The sequence below is a fragment of the Urocampus carinirostris genome, chromosome 9 (genome assembly GCF_059441175.1).
Source record: "Urocampus carinirostris isolate Australia breed hairy pipefish chromosome 9, RoL_Ucar_1.0, whole genome shotgun sequence".
In the NCBI taxonomy this organism is placed as follows: Eukaryota; Metazoa; Chordata; class Actinopteri; order Syngnathiformes; family Syngnathidae; genus Urocampus; species Urocampus carinirostris.
Genome location: NC_142357.1, coordinates 41829750 through 41849149, shown reverse-complemented (window position 1 = coordinate 41849149; position 19400 = coordinate 41829750). Strand labels below are relative to the sequence as shown.

At 41.2% G+C, this 19400-nt stretch overlaps 2 protein-coding genes across 2 annotated transcripts in view; one reads left to right on the top strand and one right to left on the bottom strand.

Annotated features, from left to right (window-relative positions):
• frmpd1b (FERM and PDZ domain containing 1b) overlaps positions 1-13247 on the bottom strand; it is a 65067-nt gene extending 51820 nt beyond the window's left edge. Inside the window, 2 exon segments of the mRNA XM_088343870.1 lie at positions 2090-2240; positions 13023-13247. The gene's annotated coding sequence lies outside the window, so the exon portion shown is untranslated.
• A 2924-nt stretch (positions 13248-16171) lies between these two features.
• On the top strand, positions 16172-19052 carry tomm5 (translocase of outer mitochondrial membrane 5 homolog (yeast)). Its single transcript, XM_088344312.1, has 2 exons — positions 16172-16387; positions 18831-19052. The coding sequence occupies exons 1-2, from the start codon at positions 16267-16269 to the stop codon at positions 18863-18865; spliced, it is 156 nt and encodes a 51-aa protein (XP_088200438.1). The 5' UTR covers positions 16172-16266; the 3' UTR covers positions 18866-19052.
• Positions 19053-19400: the final 348 nt, after the last annotated feature.

Sequence of the window (19400 nt, the reverse complement as noted above, 5' to 3'; positions counted from 1 at the left end):
CTCAAAACAAAAAAGTTGTATTCTTACTCAAAAACGAATAAGATTCTAATAAACTGCACTCTTATTGCTTTCAAACACTACAAGTACAGAACATGACGCAAATGTCTTACTTCTTTGGCTTTCCAACAAGTTTAGCAATTTCAAACACCGTCACCCGATACTTTGAGTATCAGATATCTAAGACCACGCCCATGGAGGCATGATCTGGTCAAGCGTCCCCGGTCTATATAGAAAGAGGAACTGATCGATAGCTTGTTCTCTTTCCTGCTGCTTCGCATGAGCGTAACACGCGGGCCACACCTTGCGACCAAGCGGCACACGAGACCAAATCTCTCCGCAACAACAAGAGGACGGTTTCGAATTCAACACCGTGTTATCAGAACTGTTGTAAGTAGAAATGTTATTTTCAACCTGTAATCAAAAACCTCAAGCATTTTTAGAATTGTTGAAAATAACACTGCTATGAATCGCGTAGAAGGCAGTCCCCAGCCGCTTCGGCTCCCTGGCCCGGCTGCCAGAAGAGCGCCTGGTCGCTTCGGCTCCCTGTTCCAGCAAGGACCTTCGGCCGTCTTGTTGTTGCAGCCTCCATAATTGTATCATTTCTTTTGGGATGTCTGGTAGCCCTTGAGGGGGAGGCTATGTCAGGGTCTGGCGTCCCTTTGTCCACAAGAGGGCGCCTAATCGGTGTCATTGGGACAGGTGTATCCTATCACACCTATCCCTAATTAGCCTCACCCTCCATAAGAACATTTTGGACAGCACCCAGTGTTGGGTGATTTTCATTTTCCACCCTTGTTTTCCCCTATCACCTTTTTGCCAGTCTCTCCTACTTTCCTAGGTTTGTTTTTTGTCCAGACAGTTTGATTGCTGTTTTTTGACCAATACTTTTTTGATGATTTTGGCGGCGCAGTGGTTAGCGCGTGTGCGGCACAGTTCTAAGGTCTTGGGAACGTTTTGTGCAGGTTCAAATCCAGCTACCAGCCTACCTGTGCGGAGTTTGTATGTTCTCCCCGTGCTTGCGTGGGTTTCCTCCGGGCACTCCGGTTTCCTCCCACATTCCAAAGACATGCATTTCAGGTGGATTGGCCGGTCCAAATTGTCCCTAGGTCTGAATGTGCGAGCGAGTTGTCTGTCCCCGTGTCCCCTGCGATTGGCTGGCAACCAGTTCAGGGTGTCCCCTGCCCACTGCTCGGAGATGGCTGGGATGGGCTCCAGCACCCCCGCGACCCTACTGAGGATAAGCGGTGCAGCTAATCAGTTGAGATAAGATGATTAAAGTGCAATTTGTCCTACTTTCCGAGGTTTGTTTTTTGTCCAGACAGTTTGATTGTTGTTTTTTGACCATTTGTTTGTTACTTTTTCGATGATTTTATGATTAAAGTGCAATTTACTTTTGAAGGATTTTATACATTTGACTATAAAGGATTTTGTACTATTGACTACAAATTACATTTAAGGTAAAAGATATTCACTGGCGGGGCTGTGGTGCGAGGTCAGTGCAACCTAGTGGAGAATATTGTTTACAGGAACAGCGGGAACGGGACGTAAGGCTGATAAGATAATCAGTGCACCTAGACGCGGAGGGGCCCTGATGACGGAGGACGGCAGGCAATGTTTTGATAAACGCTCTGCTGTTTTAAGTTTTCCAGACATCGAGGCGAAATGGTGGAGCCCACGTGGGGCTTCCCTGGCACGCCCATGGGAGGAGCCGGGACACCATCTTGCGGAAAGACGTGGGCCGAGAGGAGAAGGCTACAGGACTTGAAGAGAGGGTTTCACAGAGACTCCGACGACACTGATTCGGCCATTTTTGATGGAGTACACTTAGTTAAATTGTTAAAGAAATGAAATCTGCCCCCGTGTGAAAATGTCGGCTATTCTTGTCCATCTTTTCCCATCAATAAACGAGCGCGCATTGTTGGGTGAATGCAGGCTGTGTTGGGTAATGGAGTCAGAGAACTCATTCGATCAAATTTGGTCAACGCTACATTTTAATATTCAATTCCCAACACTTTCAAGCACCCTGCCTGTTCCTAATTCCTGCGTTTGGGTCCACTGCAAAATCACAACAAACGTTGGCGACACTCACCCTGATTGAGCTTCCCCCCGGAGGACTTTGCAACACCGACAGCCGCTCGTCCTCTGAGACATTGGCTCCGTGGCCCCTCCAGGATTGGTTAAAGAGAGCCGGAGGGGGGCCCTCGAGATCATGGGTCCTGGTCCCGGTCTGGCGAGGCCACCTGCGCACAGCAGTTTTAGCAACATGAGCGGTCTAACTCCATAACTGCGTCAAATCAAAATAAAATATTCTCCGAGCGGATGTCGAAAGTATGTCAGGCTAGCAGAGCAGATGTGATCCAAACCAGCGATGTGGTTTTCCAAAAAGGCCCCTCCTTCCTCCGGCCCCCGAGGCTCTCTCGCTCCGGAGACCGGGTCCTCCATCCTCTAAATCAGGGGTGTCAAACTCTTTTTAACTCGGGGGCCACACGATAGAACAAACATTCTGTCGGGGGCCGGACTAGTAGTAGATTAAAGAGAAAGAAAAAAGAGAAAGAGGGAGGGAAAAGGAGAGAGAGGGCGGGACAAAGAAAGAGAGAGAGGTAGAGAGCGTGAGAAACAAAAAAGATATAAAGTCGTGAGAGAGGGGGAAAAGAAAGGGAGAGGAAGAAAGAAATCCAAAGAGAAATAGAAAGACGGAAGGAGAGAAAAGAGAAAAGAAAGCGCAAAGGGTATGGAGAAAGAGAAAAAAGGAAGTTAGATCAAAAGAAGTTAAAAAGACACAGAGAGAGAAAAAGACAAAGGGCAACAAAGGAAGAGAAAAAGAGAGACACAGAGAGTGAAAGAGACTGAGACTGGGTGGGAGAAAAAGGGTGGAAAAGAAAGAAAGAAAGAAAGAAAGAAAGAGAGAGATAGAGAGAGAGAGGGAGAGAGAGAGAAAGAAATACAAGTACAGTGTCTTTGTTCGAGGCACCTGGCTTTGGCAACATCAAGTGGACATATTTCAACCTGCAGCTTGTTTTTCTCTTGCGCTTCTCTGAGTGTTGTCTCGCGGGCCGAATTCAATCCCTTAGCGGGCCTGATCTGGCCCGCGGGCCGCCTCTTTGACACCTGTGCTCTAAATCAGGGGTCTCAAACTTGTGGCCCCCAGGATGAATTTCAAAAGGATAGTATGTATTATTTTCCCACTAGATGTCGCTGTATTCTGCCGTGCCACTGAAATAGAGCGCTAAAACCACAACGGGAAAAGGCTAACTACGGAGACTGAAAGTGACCAAAACACACCGTAATACTTTTAAGAGAAGAGAAATAAGAAAAGAAAAAGAAAAGAAAAACTCAAGAAAAAGCAGAATGAAAAAAATAAAAAGAGAAAAATAAAAACATTAAAAGAGAAACGAAAACTGCATTTTTTTTTCATTTTGGTCTTTTTTCTCTTTAATTCCTTTCTTAACTGTTTTCCTTTTTTGCCTTCTCCCCTTTTTTCTTGTTTTCATTTTTTGCCTCTTTTTCTTATTTATTTTATTCATTTCTAAAAAAAAAAAACTTTATGCCTTCTTTTTGTCTATCTTTAAGAAAAGCCTGGGAAAAATGGAGAAAAAGGCTGTTTTTTGCTGGCTTCATTCTCCCTAGTTTGGAGTCTGTCCCTTTAAAAACACTGTCCCTTTAAGAACATTTGCCTTTATCAGCGTTGTTATTGTTGAAAACCCCGTTCGTCCCAACCTCAGCTTCAGCGTCCCCCGACCCAATGGAGTTTGGGACCCACCCTCTAAACCGAAATTCAAACGCGGCAGCGACCGGTTCGTTCCACGGAATTCTCGGCCAGGGATTAAAGGGCTTTGGTGGTGGACATCGGGACGGATATGGCTTCGACTAAAAGAAAGCTCGGGGAGAAAAGAAGCATTCGGGGAATGCTTTGTCATCGGGGACACAAATGCGCGTCGGAATGGGCCAAAATGTTGGACCTGATGCACTTTAACTGGCAGGTTCTTGACAATAAACAGGCCGTTTCATACAATTCTCGTGACTATGGTGCTTGTGGAAGAGGAGGTCGGCAGCAAAATGATTCTTTTTGAAGGGACAGTGTGTCTTATTTAGTGCCTACAAGGCAAAAATCAGGGCTAGAAAGAAATGATATATAATTGAGCTATTAATTGATAAAATGTGTTTACATTTTTGGGGGACACCCTGTGTATTTCTTTATTGACAGAATTTCTTATTTTCTGTCTTCTAGATAGGACATTTTCTTCATTATTTTTTTCTCAACATATTTTCAACCAATTTCTCTTGCAAAATCAGAAAACTTTTTCATTGAAGTATATTTTCTTCTGAAATTTAATAGAAAAACTCATTTAAGTATTGAAATTGTCATGTTTACTACGTGACTCAGCTGTTCCCACTCTTTTGGCGCCAACTGCCGCGGGTTCTGATTGGCTCCCCGTCAGTATTTGAACCCAGTCCCGTCTGTCCCCTGTTGTCAGTCCGTCTTTGAACCTCAGTGAATACTAGGCAAGCCTTTTTCGACCCTGACTCTCACCTGTCCTGTTTTTGCACCTGTCTGTCTCCGGCTACGACCTGTTTTGCTCCTGACCACGTCTGTTCTCCCGTCCCGGCTTACGACCTCTTGTTGCTCCCAGACCAAGTCTACGCTCCCGTTCTGGCTTACGACCCCGACCACGTTTTTGCTCTCCTGTACCAGCTACTGATCTTATTAATTTTTCCATCAAATGTATTTAAATTCCTAACAAGAGTCAGACTGGGCAGCACAGCGGCGCAGTGGTTAGCGCGTGTGCGGCACAGTTCTGAGGTCATGGGTTCAAATCCAGCTACCAATCTTCCTCTGCGGAGTTTTCATGTTCTCCCTGTGCTTGCGTGGGTTTCTTTTGGGCACTCCCACATTCCAAAAACATGCAATTTAGGTTAATTGGCCGGTCCAAATTGTTGAGCGAATTGTTTGTCCCTGTGTGCCCTGGGAGTGGCTGGCAACCAATTCAGGGTCTCCCCTGCCCACTGCCTGAAGTTAGCTGGGATGGGCTCCAGCACCCCTGCGACCCTACTGAGGATAAGCGGTGCAGATAATGGATAGATGGATGGATGTTTCAAGACTAGCAGCACGGCGGCACAGTGGTTAGCGCGTATGCGGCACAGTTCTGAGGTCATGGGTTCAAATCCAGCTATCAACCTTCCTGCGCGGAGTTTGTACGTTCTCTTCGTGGGTTTCCTCCGGGCACTCCGGTTTCCTCTCACATTCCAAAAACATGCATGTCAGGTTAATTGGCCGGTCCAAATTGTCCCTAGGTGCGAATTAGCGAGCGAATTGTCTGTCCCTGTGTGCCCTATGACTGGCTGGCAACCAGTTCAGGGTGTCCCCTGCCCACTGCCTGAAGACAGCTGGGATGGGCTCCAGCAACCCCCGCGACCCTACTGAGGATAAGCGGTGCAGATAATGGATGGCTGGAGTCAGACTGCCAATAAACACGGCAATGGCAAGAATGAAGCATATTTGAGGATTTCAAGCCCCCGTACAAACGCTTCCCAAAATCAGCACCACTTTGATACGCTATTCCTTTAATAGATCCAAATCTGCGGTTGACCTCTTTCTGGAGCCCAGCGCCCCCCACAGCCGGATCTCAGCGGCAGAAGAGCAACATAGACTGCGGGCTACATGAATAATGCATGCGGCTAATGCAGCTAGCGTAGCCTCCGCCATGGCGAAGGAAACCAAGGTGGAAAAACGAAAGGGGACACTGAAAAGAAAGAGGGGGGGGTTGCGGAGGTGAAGTCGAGAAAGAAAAGAGGGGGCTGCGAAAGAGTAAAGCGGGAGAAAAGAAGAGAGAAAGGGAGCGGATATTGCACGGAGGAGGGAAGCGGGGGGGGGGCCTTCTCCAGAGGCCGGAGAGGGCGGCTTGAAAAGAAGCTGCTCGGAGAAAAGAGAGAAGAATAAGTGACTGGAGGGCCTTGTTGGGGACTTGGTTGAGAAGGAGGAGTTGAGAATGTTGATGAGTGGGACATTCCTCAGGGCCAGATGGCAAAAGACACTGGTGTATTGTTGCGCTGTAAAACCCCAACAACATGACTTTAATGGATATGACTTGCAAAGTGTAGATATGTGCTTTCTCTTGGATTATTACAGGGTCTTTGTGTGTTCTGTTCTCTTTTAACGTTGCGGGTAGTTGTCCTTACTATTGTTGGTATTCGTTTTTATGCGTTTTTGTGTATTCTTGTGAGAAAATTGTTCCCTTGTTCTCTTTGCCGGTACTGGGATTGAAATTTTGTGACCATTTCTGGTGAAATAGAGATCTATTCTATTGATGGAGTTTGTTTGTGTGTATGTTTATAAAAAAGAAGTCTTTCTGACTCACTCTCTCTCTCCATTTTTCTCTACCTCTTTTTTCTCTCTTTATCACACTCCTGTTTGTGTCTGTCTTGCTCTCTCTTTTTATTTTGTCATTTTCTTTCTTTCACACTTTTCTCTCTCTCTTCATCTTCTCTATCATTCACTTGTTCTTTCTCTCCATTTTTCTCTCTATTTCACCTTCTCTCACACTTTTTTTTTCTTTCTCACACTCTGTTTTGTCCTACTTTTGTTCTCTGTGTCTGTCTCGCTCTCTCTTTTTAGTTTGTCATTTTCTTTTTCACACTTTTCTCTCTCTCTTGTTCTCTCTCTCTCTTAATCTTCTCTCTCATTTCCTTGTTCTTTCTCTCTTCATTTTTCTCTCCCTTTCACCTTCTCTCCTGCTTTTTTTTCTTTCTCACACTCTGTTTTGTCTTTCTTTCATTCTCTGTTTCTATCTCGCTCTCTCTTTTTATTTTGTCATTTTCTCTCTTTCACACTTTTCTCTCTCTCTCTCTCATTCTCTCTGTCACTCTTTCTTGTTTGCTCACTTGTTCTATCATTCAGTTTTCTCTCTCTTGTTCTCTCTCTCTCTCTTGTTCCCTCTATTATTCAGTTCTCTCTCCCTCTCGTTCCCTCTATTATTCAGTTCTCTCTCTCTCTCTCTCTCTCTTGTTCCCTCTATTATTCAGTTCTCTCTCTCTCTCTTGTTCCCTCTATTATTCAGTTCTCTCTCTCTCTCTCTCTTGTTCCCTCTATTATTCAGTTCTCTCTCTCTCTCTCTCTTGTTCCCTCTATTATTCAGTTCTCTCTCTCTCTCTTGTTCCCTCTATTATTCAGTTCTCTCTCTCTCTCTCTCTTGTTCCCTCTATTATTCAGTTCTCTCTCTCTCTCTCTCTTGTTCCCTCTATTATTCAGTTTTCTCTCTCTCTCTTGTTCTCTCTATCATTCAGTTTTCTCTCTCTCTCTATCATTCAGTTTTCTCTCTGTCTCTCTTGTTCTATCATTCAGTTTTCTCTCTCTTCATCTTCCCTCCCTCTGTTTAATCTAGCAGTCCGGCCCAGGTGAGAGTTTTTCTCTACCACGAGGCCCCAATACAATCATATTGGCTTGGCGTTGCTGGGCATTCAACTTGGGCGAGGTCGTTGGGGCCGATGAAAACGAGGTTTTCTCGTCATTTTTCCGATGCGAAATATTGATTTTGAAAGGATAACATGAGGAGAAAGCGTTGGCTGTTCCTCTCTAAGACCCTTTTGTAGGATATGTTCCTAAATAGAGTTGGCCTACATTGGGGCATTACTGTCACATCAATGAGGTCAAATCTCTTCCCTCCGCCATATCGCGGAACATTGATTTTTTACGATCGTATCTTTCCTTCTATGCAACGTCGTAATCATGCCAAGCATGGACAAAGAATTGGGGAAATCGAATAGACCAGTGTTTTTCAACCAGTGTCCCGGGGCACACTAGTGTGCCGCAAGAAAATGCCACGTCTGATTATTTGATCTGGAAAAAATGCATGTCATGGCTTTCTTTCAGTCATCGGCCATGTTGTTGTATTATTCTTCCATTTCAGTAGGTGGCAGCACATTCTTTTTTCTTTTTATTTGACGAAGTACAGGGACAATAACCTATTTTGTCGAGTAAAGCTGTTTAAAATAATAGATGGAACAAAGTAAAAATCATGCATATAAATATGGTCATTATTTAATTTTACTCAATAAAACCTGGAAAAAAGATAGATGGATGTCTAGATACATAGATGTCTAGATATGTAGATATATGTATAGATAGATAGATGTCTAGACACAAAGACAGACAGACAGATATATAGATCTCTAGACAGACAGACAGACAGACAAACGTCAAGATAGATGGATGGATGTCTGGATGGATGTCGAGATAGATGTCTAGATAGATAGCTGTCTAGATAGATAGATTTTTAAATATATACATGTCTATATAGATAGATAGAAGTCTAGATAGATAGATTTCTAAATACATAGATGTCTATATAGATAGATAGAAGTCTAGATAAATGTCTAGATAGATGAATGTCTCGATAGATAGATGTCTAGATAGACAGATAGATGTCTAGATAGATAGATAGATGTCTAGATAGATAGATAAATGTTGAGATAGATGTCTAGATGTCTAGTTAGATGACTAGATAGATGTCTAGATAGATAGATAAGTGTTGAGATAGATGTTTAGATGTCTAGATAGATGTCTAGATAGATAGATGTCTAGATAGATGTCTAGATAGATAGATAGAAGTCTAGATAAATGTCTCGATAGATAGATGTCTAGATAGATGTCTAGATAGATAGATAGAAGTCTAGATAGATGTCTCGATAGATAGATGTCTAGATGTCTAGATAGATGTCTAGATAGATAGAAGTCTAGATAGATGTCTAGATAGATAGAAAGAAGTCTAGATAGATGTCTAGATAGATAGATAGATAGATAGATAGATAGATAGATAAATGTTGAGATAGATGTCTAGATGTCTAGATAGATGTCTAGATAGATAGATGTCTAGATAGATAGAAGTCTAGATAGATAGAAGTCTAGATAGATAGAAGTCTAGATAGATGTCTAGATAGCCTAGATGGTAAGGCGCCCGCTTTGAGACTGGGAGGTCGGTGGTTCGCGCCCCGGCCGAGTCATTCCTAAGACTTAAAAAGTGGTCGGCGGCGCCCTCTGTTGGCTGCGGCTGCATCGGCTCGCTACAACGGGTCAGGTGCAATCGACATTTCGTTCTGTGTACATTGCTACACAGAATGACAATACAAGGAAATTATTATTATTATTATAAATAGATGTCTAGATAGATAGATGTCTAGATAGATAGATGTCTAGATAGATAGATAGATAGATAAATAGATGTCTAGATAGATAGATGGATGTCTAGATGACTGTCTAGATAGATATATAGATGTCTAGATAGATAGATATATGTCTGGATAGATAAATATATGTCTGGATAGACAGAAAGACAAGACCCCTTGATGTGTAATTCAATTGTATGCGCCTTATAGTCCAGTAAGCCTTATGTAGAGAAAATATATTTAATAATACTATTTTTTGGGGGGGGGGGGGGGGGGGGTGCATTCTAATCCTGTGCACCTTATATTGCAGAACATGCAATACTTCTTTCACTCTATATTTTCATTATTTCTGTCCGGCAGGTGGAATTCCAAAGACCCCCTCCGGCGACTGCCCTAGAGACTGGCTGCGGAAAGTGGGACAGTGGAGCAGTCTGCGTGGCAACGGGAGGCTAATAGGGTAAGGCATCAAGACTTTGCTGATGTGCCAGCTCTGCCGTTTGTAAATCTCCCCCGGCGGCGTGAGCTCGGACCATGCACATCCCATCGCGGGGAATAACATAATATACGTCCCTGAGTCACCGTGGATAGGCAGGTGAATATGTAGGTAGGTAGAAAGATACATGGATAGATATATAGAAATGTGGATGGATATAGATATATGTGGATAAGGAGGTAGGTAGGTAGATACATAGATGGATATATTTATAGATACGTGCATAGGCAGGTGAATAGGTAAGTGGATACATGGAAAGATATATAGATACATGGATCGATTTATAAATACATGGATAGGCAGGTAGGTAGTTAGAAGGATACATGGATAGATGTATAGAAATGTGGATGGATATCTAGATATGTGGATAAGAAGGTAGGTAGGTAGATACATAGATACATGGATAGAAATATAGATAAGTGGATAGGCAGGTGAATAGGTAGGTAGGTAGGTAGGTAGATAGATAAATGGATAGATGTATAGATATGTGGATGGATATATAGATACGAGGATAGGTAGGTAGATAGATACGTGGACAGGTACTGTACGTAGATAGGTAGTTAGATACGTGGATAGGTAGGTAGATAGTAGATGGCCTGAATATCCCTCTCAATAGATCCACTGTAGAAGATTCAGCATTCTGCCACCTAAATCGCTGCCTCTGGTCCCGCACGGAGATCAAACGAAGAACCGAATCTAGGATCTTCCAAGCACTCTATCCTACTCTCTGAATGCGAAAAATGGCTTCTCGTAAGAAAGACATTCAACGAGATATAGAGATATAGATGTAAAGATATAGATAGATAGATAGATACAAGGATAGTTCTGTAAAGATAGAGATATAAATATATAGAACGAGAGATACATGGCAAGGTCGATAGATACACTGATAGTTATGTAGGTAGATGGATAGTTATGTGGATAGGTACTGCAGGTAAATAGGTAGGCAGATATGCAGATAGTTATGTAGAGGGATAGATATAAAGATATAGAAAGATAGATACACGGCTAGGTAAATAGATACATGCATAGTAATGTAGGTAGATGGATAGTTTTGTGGATAGGTAGATAGATACGCAGATAGGTGGGTAGAGAGATAGATATAGAGATACAAATATAGAGATACAGATATAAAGATATAGATGTAAACAAATAGATGTGAAGATATAGATATAAATAGATAGATAGAAACATATAGATAGATACAAAGTTAGGTAAATAGATACGAGGATAGTTCTGTAGGGATAGAGATAGAAATGTATAGAAAGAGAGATACATGGCTAGGTAGATAGATACACCGATAGTTATGTAGGTAGATTGATAGTTATGTGGATAGGTACTGTAGGTAAATAGGTAGGTAGATATGCAGATAGTTATGTAGAGATAGCTATAGAGATATAGATAGACACACAGCGAGGTAGAAGGATAGATCACTGGACAGGTAGTACACACATAGGTAGGTAGATATGCAGATAGTTATGTAGCGAGATAGCTAGCTATAAAGATATAGATAGATACACGGCTAGGTAGAAAGAAACGCGGATAGGTAGGTATAAGGGTATGCGGATAGGTACGTGGATAAGACCGCAGATAGGTAGGTAGATATGCAGAAAGTTATGTAGAAAGATAGCTATAGAGATGTAGGTAGATACGCGGATAGGCCGGTAGATAGGTATGTGGATAGGTACGTGGATAGGTACACGAATAGGTAGATGCGCGGATAAGTGGTTGAATATGTGGATAGATAGATAGATATAGATGTCTAAATAGATAGATAGATATATAGATGTCTAAATAGATAGATAGATGTCTAGATAGATAGATTTCTAGGTAGATAGGTGTCTAGATATGTCTAGATAGATAGATGGATGTCAGATGGATGGATTGGTGTCTAGATAGATAGATGTCTAGGTAGATAGATGTATAGATAAATGTCTAGATAGATGTCTAGATGGATAGATGCATGTCTAGATGTCTAGCTAGATGTCTAGATGTCTAGATGGATGTCTAGATGGATATCTATATAGAGATAGATAGATGTCTAGATAGATAGATGGATGTCTAGATAGATGTCTAGATAGATAGATAGATGTCTAGATAGATAGATGGATGTCTAGATAGATGTCTAGATAGATGGATAGATAGATAGGATAGATGTCTAGATAGATGTCTAGATAGATAGATAGATGTTTAGATGTCTAGATAGATGTCTAGATAGATGTCTAGATAGATAGATGTCTAGATAGATAGATAGATGTCTAGATAGATGTCTAGATAGATGTCTAGATAGATGCATGTCTAGATGTCTAGATAGATGTCTAGATGGATGGATGTCTAGATGGATGTCTAGATAGATATCTATATAGAGATAGATAGATGTCTAGATAGATAGATGGATGTCTAGATAGATGTCTAGATAGATAGATGTCTAGATATATGTCTAGATAGATAGATAGATGTTTAGATAGATAGATAGATGTTTAGATGTCTAGATAGATGTCTAGAAAGATGTCTAGATAGATAGATGTCCAGATAGATAGATAGATAGATGTCTAGATAGATAGATAGATAGATGTCTAGATAGATAGATAGATGTCTAAATAGATAGATAGATGTCTGGATAGATGTCTAGATAGATGTCTAGATAGATAGATAGATGTCTAGATAGATGTATGTCTAGATAGATGTCTAGATAGATAGATAGATGTCTAGATAGATAGATAGATGTCTAGAAAGATGTCTAGATAGATAGATGTCTAGATAGATAGATAGATAGATGTCTAGATAGTTAGATACACGGATAGTTATGTAGATACAGTAAATGGTTGGATGGATGAGTGGGAGGATGGATAGATAGATAGATAGATGTCTTAAAGAGAGAGAGAGATGTATACTGGCGAATCATAAAAAGATGAGGACTGTATCGGTCTGTAAAAAACGATATCGCGTATCTATAATAAGAAATGCTGAGCTTCCAAATAATTACAGTACACATAGGACGGGTAGCCAAAGTGCCCAAAAAACGTGCTAAGATCCATTTCAAATTCATAACAGCAACAGATGTAGTTTAATGTCATCATGGCAGCAGCAGAGAAGAAAAAAGAACGGTCATGAAAAGAAAAGCATCCATGTCCCCGGGGACTGCCAGCTCGTCGCCTACGCCCATTCATAACTACTTCATCCTCCATCGAGCATGGATCCACCATTCGCCATATCGAATCTCCCCACACTCCTCCCCAAATACCTCCACAAAAGCAAAGCCAAGAGACGACACTAAACAAAGGGAAAAGGTCAACCTCGCGTAATCCGATTGTTGCGTGGACCTCCATTGATTCACTCGGAAGAGAAATCCTCATTTGTTGGCACTCACCTTCTTTCTCGTTTTGCCCCAAAACGATGGCGATCTCGGGGGAAGATGCGGAGATGGTTGAGACCAAATGGCGATTGTCTCCCGAACCGGATGAGGATGATGGAGTGGGGGGTTATGTCGATGTGCTGGATGCTGTCATCGCGCCGGGAACGCTTCTCTGTTTAATCCTCGGAAATGGAACCACAAACCCTCCTCCTCCATATAGCTTCCACCATCCCCTCCCAATTCGCTCTTTAGTCTGATCCGTGGTCCCCCGTTTTTCCCCAACAGTGGTGTCGCCCTCGCGCGGTGACGTCACACAGATGATGTCGCAATTATTTTTCTCGAAACGACTGTTGTTGTTGATTTCTTACTTTTTTCTATTTTTTTTTCAGAATACGCCTCTCTCGTGAATACAACACACCTTTTTCCGACATTTCTAACAGCAATTAAACACACAATTTCATTATATCATATCCCAACAATATGAGTTTGTATCGACACTTTTAACAGCAATTAAATACATTCACAATTTCATTATATCATATTCTAGCAATATGAGGTTTGAACAAATTTTTAAAATGTCGGAAAAAATTGTTAAAACGTCGTATTGTTTATTTGCTGTTAATAGTGTCAATAAAATTGTTCAAACCAAAAAAAAAACAAATACAAGAAATAAATCAAAAATAAATACAGTCGTAAATGAGTGTAATTTGTCGCAAAAATCCATGGCAACAGGGGCGTTTCCAGGAGGGCAGGGGTGGTCTTTGCCCACCCACAGACACGCTCTGCCCACCTGAAGAAGACTGGATGTAGTGGTGAGGGCAGTCTTAAAGAAAAGACAAGACAAGAAAAGAAAAGAAAAGAAAAGAAAAGAAAAGAAAAGAAAAGACAAGAAAAGTCAAGACAAGACAAGACAAGACAAGAAAAGACAATAAAAATAATATAAAAAGGGGTAAAGGAGAAATGACAGGAAAAACTCTCAGAGCAAGAAAAAACAAGTAAAACAAGCTCGGTGGAAAAACAGAAAAATAAAGGAAAAAGGAAAAGGAAGAAGGGAAACAGCAAGAACAATATAAGAAAAAGAGAAAAAGTGAGGACAAAGAACAGATTAGGGGGGAAGGAACAAAAGGAGAAAAATATACGTAGAAGGAAAAAAGAAATAAAAAAGTAGAAAAATAACAAAGCTAAAAAGAAAGTGAGAAAATGAAAAAAAACAAGGAGGGAAAAATATGAAAAAGTACGAAAGGAATTAAAAAGTCAGAAAAAAAGAAACAAAAGAAAGGAAAAAAGCAACATAGAAGTCACAAGCAAGGGGTCGAAATAAACAAAGGAAGAGGAAAAAAAGTGAAAACAAACTAAAATAAAAACACTGCACAACAAAGTATAACGGAGAGACCATATTTAATCCAGAAAAGTGAGCAAAGTACAAACGAGGAAAAAGGAAAAGAGGAAAAAAACAACTCAAAAGGAAAAGGGAAGGAAAAAAAACTCAAAAATTGAAAAAAAAAAAACAAGGGAAAAAGAAATACAAAAGAAATAATAACTAGTAGATGAAAGAGAAAGAAAAAGAAAGATAAAGAAATAAGAGAAAGAGGGAGGGAAAGGGAAAGAGGGTGGTAAAAAGAAAGAAAGAGAAAAAGAGAGTGAGAGAGAGAAAGGAGAGAGAGAGCGATTGAGAGAGAGAGTAAGAAACAAGAGATAAAAGTTAAATAGTGAGAGAAGGGGAAAGAAAAAAATCCAAAGAGACATGGGAAGAGAGAGGAGGAAAGCAAGAGAAGAGAAGAGAAACAAAAGAGATGAAAAGATAAATAGTGAGAGAGGGGTAAGGAAAGAAAGAGAAAGAAAGAAATCCAAATAGGAAGAGAGAGGAGGAGAAAATAGGAGAGAAAGAGAGCAGGACATAAGGAGAGAAAGGGAGAAACAGAGAAACAGAAAGCAAGAGAGAGAGAGAGAAAAGAAAGAGAAAAGGAAAAAATGAAGAGAGAGCAAAAGAACAGAGAGAGAAAGAGACAAAGTGGAACAAAGAAAAAGAGAGACATGAGTGATGGAGAGAGAGATAGAGAGTGAGAGAAAAAGGGAAGAAGAGATAGAGAGAGAGATTGAGAGAGAGATCAAGAGAGAGAGGGGGAGAGAGAGAGCGAGAGAGAGAGAGAGGGGGAGAGAGAGAGCGAGAGAGAGAGAGAGAGAAGAGAGAGAAAAAGAAAAAATGAAGAGAGAGCAAAAGAACAGAGAGAGAAAGGGACAAAGTGGAACAAAGAAAGAAAAAGAGAGACATGAGTGATGGAGAGAGAAATATAGAGTGTGAGAAAAAGGGAGGAAGAGATAGAGAGAGAGAGATTGAGAGAGAGATCAAGATTGAGATCGAAAGAGAGATCAAGAGAGAGAGAGGGAGAGAGAGATCGAGAGAGAGAGAATGATCAAGAGAGAGAGAGAGAGAGAGATCAAGGGAGAAAGAGAGAGAAAGAGAAAGAGTGGGAGAGAGAAATACAAGCATAGCATCTTTGTGAAAGGCACCTGGCCCAACATCAAGCGGACATATTCCAACCTACAGCTCGTTTTTCTCTTGCGCTTCTCCAAGCGTTGTCTCGCGAGCCGGATTCAATCCCTTAGCGGGCCTGACCTGTGCCCTATACTGGTTGTTTTCCTATACTGCCATCTAGTGTTCTTTTACTATCGCAATCCTCAAAGATATTCAAGTAAGAACACAATTCGTAAAACCGGATTGTTATTATAAATATAATTCCGGTAAATTGCACCACTGAGGTAATTTATTTCCCTCACAGTTTTAGTGATAAATATCCAAAATACTTATGACGTCATTTTGATTCCTGTGTCTTACATTATATTTCGTAAATTTAAGATTTATTTTTTACACATTTACATACAAAAAGTAAAACAATAGTGACAAATAAATAAAAACCGAACAAAATATAGTGACATGGGTGAATAATGGGTGTTGTATTTTCTTTTGAGAAGTTGATAATTTATGGTTACTGAATAACTTTCTGGTTCTGATATCAAATATATGGCTTAAAATGATACATATTTTGTTAAAAAAAAATATAATTTAGCTAACAATAATTTAAGTTTTTTTATCAAATAGTCTATTGTATAATTAGAATTGTCCGTCCAAGGACGCCATACCTAATATCGAAAGACTTCCGGTGTTTACTTCCGGGTCATCGTATTCCTTCCACGCTACCAAAAAGCAAAACCGAATTAAGCTCACGTTGAAACCGAATTCATCGAATCCGCATTTATCATGTTCAAATTGGAAGGACTGGGGCCTAAAATGGACCCGGAGGAAATGAAGAAGAAAATGCGACAAGACGTCGTCACATCTTTACGGAATTTTCTGATTTACGTCGCTCTCCTGAGAGCTAGTGAGTACGCACGGGTGACATTGAGATACTGTTCAATATTCATCATGAATTTTACTTTTTTCAAACAAAGATACTACGTGTTAAGTTTGCAATTTAAACATGTTAAAGCACTAATAGTCAAGTCATGTCTATTTGTGACTCCCTTAATCATAAAGAGTCTCAAAGGGCTGCACAGATTGTTGCAAACCACAGACTAATTATTGCACCATCCCCTGATATACAACCTACATGAGGGCAAGGGAAAACTCAAAACCTCAGCATAAGTCATGTTTATTTGTGACGCCCTTAATCATAAAGAGTCTCAAAGGGCTGCACTGACCACAGATTATTGCAAACCACAGACTAATTATGACACCATCCCCTAATCTAAAACCTTCATGACGGCAGGGTAAACTCAAAACCTCAGCATGAGTCAAGTCATGTTTATTTGTGACGCCCTTAATCACAAAGAGTCTCAAAGGGCTGCACAGACCACAGATTATTGCAAACCACAGACTATTATTACACCATCCCCTGATCTAAAACCTACATGAGGGCAAGGGAAAACTCAAAACCTCAGCATGAGTCAAGTCATGTTTATTTGTGACGCCCTTAATCACAAAGAGTCTCAGAGGGCCACACAGACCACAGATATTGCAAACAACAGACTAATTATTACACCATCCCCTGATTTAAAACCTACATGATGGTAAGGTAAAACTCAAAAACCTCAACATGAGGAAAATGAAGAAACATTCTAGTTCATGTTTAAGTTAGAATGAGAGTTTTATTTACAATTGCTTTGAAGCCGAGAGATTTATCTTTAGTTACACGGGTTTATATGCATTTCTCATTTTCTCATTTCTTATGTTATGAATATGTAGTTACTATGTTGTTACCCGGTTGCAATCATTAGAAGTAGGGTTAAAATAGAATCTGTCAAATACTTAAAAGCCTGCCTGGTATAAAGGCGCGGATCATTTACATGCATTTAATTGGAATACACAGATTATGTCAAATCATGTTTATTTGAATAGCCCTTCATCACGAGAAGTCTTGGATTGTGCAATCCCCTGATCTAAAACCTACATGAGGGCAAGGAAAAACTCAAAAACCTCAACATGAGGAAAGTGAAGAAACCTTGAGAAGGGACTGCACATGAGGTCATCCCTCTTCCAGGATGACCGGTCTGTAACGGATGTTGCAATACACAGACATTGTCAACATTAAATTTAGGTAATTTATCAGCTATATAATTCATCCATCCATCCATTATCTGCACCGCTTATCCTCAGTAGGGTCGCGGGGGTGCTGGAGCCCATCCCAGGTATCTTCGGGCAGTGAGCCCTCTACTGGTTGCCAGCCAATCACAGGACACACAGGGACAGACCATTCGCTCGCTCATCCACACCTAGGGACAATTTGGACCGGCCAATTAACCTGAAACCCACGCAAGCACGGGGAGAACATGCAAACTCCACACAGGAGGTTCGATCTCATGACCTCAGAACTGCGCCGCACACGCGCAAATCACTGCGCCGCCGTGCTGCGCAAATGACTCAAACAGAGAAAATAAATGAAAAAACGCTATCATGTTCAAATAAAAGCTCAGTGTAAATACAATAAAGCGAGAGAGGGGCTGTGGATTTTTATTTTTTAACAGCGAGAGAGCGAAATGGTGGATTTAAGACATAAAGGCAGCGTTGCAGCGAGAGGCCCGACCAAAAATTCCGGCTTAAGGTCTGTTGGGAATTAAATACATTAGAAATGTAGCGTTTGCCAAATTATTCGAATTAGTTCTCTGACTCCATTAACCAAACATAACCTTAATTCACCCAGCAATGCATGCTCTTTTCTTTATGGGAAAATGAACAAGAATAGCCGGCATTTTCACACGGGGGCAGATTTGTTTTCTTAAAGTATTTAACTAAGTGAATTCCATCGAATTAGCCGAATTATTGTCGAATTATTGTCGAATTAGTCTTTGTCTCCAGTTCTGTCTTCTTAAGTTCTTTTCACAAGCTGGGGTGTTGGCTCCTCCCATGGGGCGTGCCGACTCCTCCCATGGGGCGGGCCAGGTGCCAGCTTCACCAAGTCCTCGCCGAAAGGCATCGCAATGTCGAAAGAAAACTCATATCAGCAAAGCGCTTCACAAAACAATGCCGACGACCTTGTGCGTCTGGCCTTCTCCCGTCAGCACTCACAGGAATTCTGTTATCAAAATACGTCTGATGCATTCCAGACAGCCTAACCTTCTCATGAACCTTGAAGAAAAACAGTCGGTGAATCTCTCTACTGCATCAAACTGAGCACATGTACTTACTTTGAAGTTAATTTTATTAAACCCTTTATAGTCAAATGTATGAAATCTTTCAGGTCTTCCCTCTATGCTGTCGTACCGGGATTATTTACGCATTGTTTCATCCGAACATCACTAACTCATTAAAATCGTTTTTTCCTACAGCTCCGTTTGTATTGAAGCAGCTGGACAGCATATGAGATGAGGCTCTTGCATCCATCCTGAAGATTTTCCATGACCGGTGCTGAGTGGAGCAAGTCAAGCCATCTCCATGACGTGGGGATCCAACTGTCCAACTTCACAACATTTACTTTCTTTGTGTTCCTTACTCTCACAATTTAATAGAATGAAAGCCAATTGTTAATAAATGACGTTATATTCGATCAGGTTTTTGGACTTCAATTTATACAAGCATTGTGTCAAAAATGGCTGATTGTAGGGGAGTGCCACAGGCAAAGAAATAGGAGAAAACAAGAGAAAATTGTGGCAGCACGGCGGCACAGTTCTAAGGTCTTTGGAACCTCCTGCGTGGGTTCAAATCCAGCTACCGGACTTCCTGTGCGGAGTTTGTATGTTCTCCCCGTGCTTGCGTGGCTTTCCTCCGGGCACTACGGTTTGCCTCCCACATTCCAAAAACATGCGTGTCAGGTTAATTGGCCGGTTTAAATTGTCCCTAGGTGTGAATGAGCGAGCGAGTTGTCTGTCCCTGTGTGCCCTGCGATTGGCTGGCAACCA